General features: G+C 33.8%; 1 protein-coding gene across 1 annotated transcript; it reads left to right on the top strand.

The window, feature by feature from the left end:
- Positions 1-233: 233 nt before the first annotated feature.
- LOC136219120 (small ubiquitin-related modifier 1) lies at positions 234-2,394 on the top strand. The gene is made up of 3 exons (XM_066006375.1): positions 234-418; positions 1,936-2,085; positions 2,177-2,394. The coding sequence occupies exons 1-3, from the start codon at positions 338-340 to the stop codon at positions 2,240-2,242; spliced, it is 297 nt and encodes a 98-aa protein (XP_065862447.1). The 5' UTR covers positions 234-337; the 3' UTR covers positions 2,243-2,394.
- The last annotated feature ends 1,173 nt before the right edge of the window (positions 2,395-3,567 follow it).

Here is a 3,567-nt window from a genome sequence, read left to right as displayed (position 1 = left end):
ATCTTTTTAATAAGGGACTAAATAGCCGTTACTTGAAAGATGTTGACTAATAATTTAGTCAAGTATTCAAATATCTATAAATAGTAATTAAAAATAAAAACAAAAAGACCGCAAGAAAACGCTATCGTTTCATGAGGACTCCTGGTCACCTTTGGATTAATTTCGGAGGAGCGATCTAAGCCGTCGATTAACCTTATATATTAACCTGGAAGCCTAAATCATTCTTTAGCACAGTTGGCAGATAGTCGGCGGAGAGAGCTCGATATCGGGCAATAAAAATTGGACATCGGCGGCCTCATTCATTCTCCAGAAGTCAAAGGCCTGCGAAGAAATCAGAATGTCGGGAGTGAATAACCAGGAAGAGGACAAGAAACCCAACGATCAGTCGGCTCACATCAATCTCAAGGTCAAAGGCCAGGTTCGATTCCCTCCTCTCTTATTCTCTGCTTCAAATGGTACTTTCAAGTAGTGTTTTTTTTGTGTGTTAATCGTCTTTTGGTTTTTGTTTCTTTTAGACAATTTATTTGGATACTGATGCTATTTTGTGTATCAACTGAAGTTCAAATGCTAGAATTGTCGTAATTAGGGTTTTGATTTGGGTTTTAAAGTTTGTTTGTTTGGATAATAATATCTTCAATTATTCATCTTGTTGAGATTATCTTATCGCAGAATCTTTAGACGTTCTTCAGTTTGTCTGATTTGATTGTTAGAGTGGATTTATTTTCCTTTCTTTGTTTGAGATGTCTATTTTCTGTGCTCTGATAATTATTGAAACTCAGATTTTGGAAGATGCATCCTGATGGCTTGTTGTTTTTGTTGTAGAGTAAATGAACTTTAATGAAAACGGATTAGAAAGGAATTATCTTTTAGCACAATAAATCACTTTATATACTTTTCGTGCTACTAGCATCAGAATTATTGTGGGCGAGTAGGTCTCGAGTAATGTGGAAATGCTTGGTGCTTTATTTGATTTCTTTTTCAGCATGCTACACTTTCGTTGTGTAATGTTTTGTGAATAAAGTGTGTTCCCATGGGCAATCATAATAATGTCTCTTAGGTATGAACTCAGCATGTTCATTTCTTCAATGAACTTGGGATGACTTTTCAATGTTGTTTCTATTGCACATGTTCATTTTTCAATTTTCATTTGTCTTTTGCTTGTGGGGTGTTATATGGTCCAGGGATCTAGTTATGAGATGAGAGGTATGAACTCAGCATGTTCATTTCTTCAATGAACTCGGGATTATTTTCAATATTGTTTCTATTGCACATGTTAATTTTTCAATTTTCACATGTTAAGGGCTTGTATGGAGCAAACCCCTCAATTTCTTGAAGTAACTTCCCTGAAAATATTTGCTTGTCATTCATTTGATTTCGTCCATAATAAATAGTAGATGGACCTGTATTTTTTGCCTAGTGCTGACTGCAGCTGTAACTGCTGCCTAAGAGCATCTCCTTTGGTTTGCAAAACTAATTGCAAGCCAATTGCAAATGCTTATGTGGCGTTTTTTGGGTATAATTTATTGGTCATCTACTTTAAAGACAGGCCTAGGGCTCATAGGCACATAGGACATCACATACACAATGGATGCTTAGATACATACTAATGATATCGTGGAACTGGGGGCTAGGCTATAAAATGTTTAGAGGTACTATTCAAGTCAGAAATCGGATGTTTTCATATAGTTATCCAAGCCTACAAGATAGTGGATTTTTCTTCTTTCTTAGTGCTTTCTTAATGCTGTGCCTATTGTGAGCTTGACGCTGGAAATTGGTTTTCTAAACTGGGAGATCATGTTAATATTTTTGAATTGGATAATTGTTTCCTTCTTTTCTGTCAAGTTTTTAGTGTTAAATGAGAAATGGCAGTAGTTTAAGAACTTGAAATGCTGAATTTTGTTGATTAATGTGTGCTAAATTGGTTCCATTTTGTAGGATGGTAATGAAGTTTTCTTCAGGATTAAGAGAAGTACCCAGCTGAAGAAGCTTATGAATGCGTATTGTGATCGACAATCAGTGGAGTTCACTTCTATTGCATTTCTGTTTGATGGTCGTCGCCTTCGTGCAGAACAGACACCAGATGAGGTTTGAATTTCAGTCCTTGCCTGTACTCATGTGGGTATATATCATTATTAAGATTCATGTAATCTAACATGTAACTTTTCTGTTGCTACAGTTGGAAATGGAGGACGGTGATGAGATAGATGCTATGTTGCACCAAACAGGTGGTGCTGTTGCCTAATGTATTAGTTAAGTTTTAATTTCTGAAGAACTACAGCAGCAGTAGTAGTAGTAGCAGTTATTGGGTGAAGTTATGGGAAAAACTGTGGCTAGAACAATTCTGTGGATTCTCTTAAATATTATCTCTATTGATGCTTATTTAGTTTGTTTTAACTGTTACAAGAATTTGCCTATTCCTCCTCATCTTTAGTAAGCAAATCTGCTACCCATAATTCTGCAAGACCATCCTTAATTGGCAACTCAGAACTTTTGCGGGATGTTTGTTAGAAGGTACGTAGGTAGGAGGTGGGGTAGGGATAAAAAAAAAGCGAGATAACTTGTTCATGTTTATTTGGGAGTAGGGGAGTAAGACAATGGAGGGATAAGTATCTTATCCCACTAAAATTATACTAGAGGGGGTGGTATAAGATATGAGGATAACTTATTTAGATGGAAATACGTAATTTATCTCTTGAATTATTTGTTCTATTTGTTGTGGTTTGAAAATTTAGAAGAATGTTTCAAATATTTCTCAAACTAATTTTAGTCTTTCAACTTTTGAAAACTTAAGTTTCTATATATATTATTGTTGTATCAATGTGAAATGAAATTAATTAAATTTAATCTATCATCTTAAGTGGGTTGAATGCATCACTAGTCACTCAACTCATAAACTTTCAGTTTTGTATCAATTAGGTCACTTCGTCGATTTTAGTGGTTAAAATGCATCGAAATAATGACATGGGTGACATGTCAACATAAGTTAACTCAAATCTCTAACCGACGTAAAATGTGACAACCACATATCGGGTATTTTTATGAAAAAAACTAAATATTTCATAAAAATAATCAACATGTGATAGCCATGTGGCACATATGTGGATGTCATGTGTTATTTTGGTTAAAAATATGAGTTGTTTCATATTGACGTGTTAGTTACATCATAATTCCGATTTCGATGTTTTTTATTGAGACAAATTGAAGTTGAGTGGCCAATTTGAGACAATTATATAAGTTCAGTAACTAATGGTGCATTTAACTCCATTTTAAATATATTAGTTGTTCCATTTTTTCGATTTTGAAAATTTAATACATTTTCTAAGTATTGCTCAAGTTATTCCATTTTTAAAAAAATTTAATACAGTGTTCCAAGTATTTCTTAAGTTAGGATAATGAATTAAAGGGATAAGATGTAAAAATATTTCTAACCTTTATAATTAGGATCAATTTCACCTATAACGTCTAAAATGGTACTATTTTACCCATAATGTTGGCAGCTAAGAGTAATTTTATCCTTAATGTTGACAATGTGGGTCAATCTGAGAAATAATTCATTAAATTGTTTTT

The sequence above is a fragment of the Euphorbia lathyris genome, chromosome 2 (assembly GCF_963576675.1).
Source record: "Euphorbia lathyris chromosome 2, ddEupLath1.1, whole genome shotgun sequence".
Classification (NCBI taxonomy): Eukaryota; Viridiplantae; Streptophyta; class Magnoliopsida; order Malpighiales; family Euphorbiaceae; genus Euphorbia; species Euphorbia lathyris.
The sequence above is the reverse complement of the archived record's forward strand: the minus strand, read 5'-3'. Positions and strand labels throughout refer to the sequence as shown.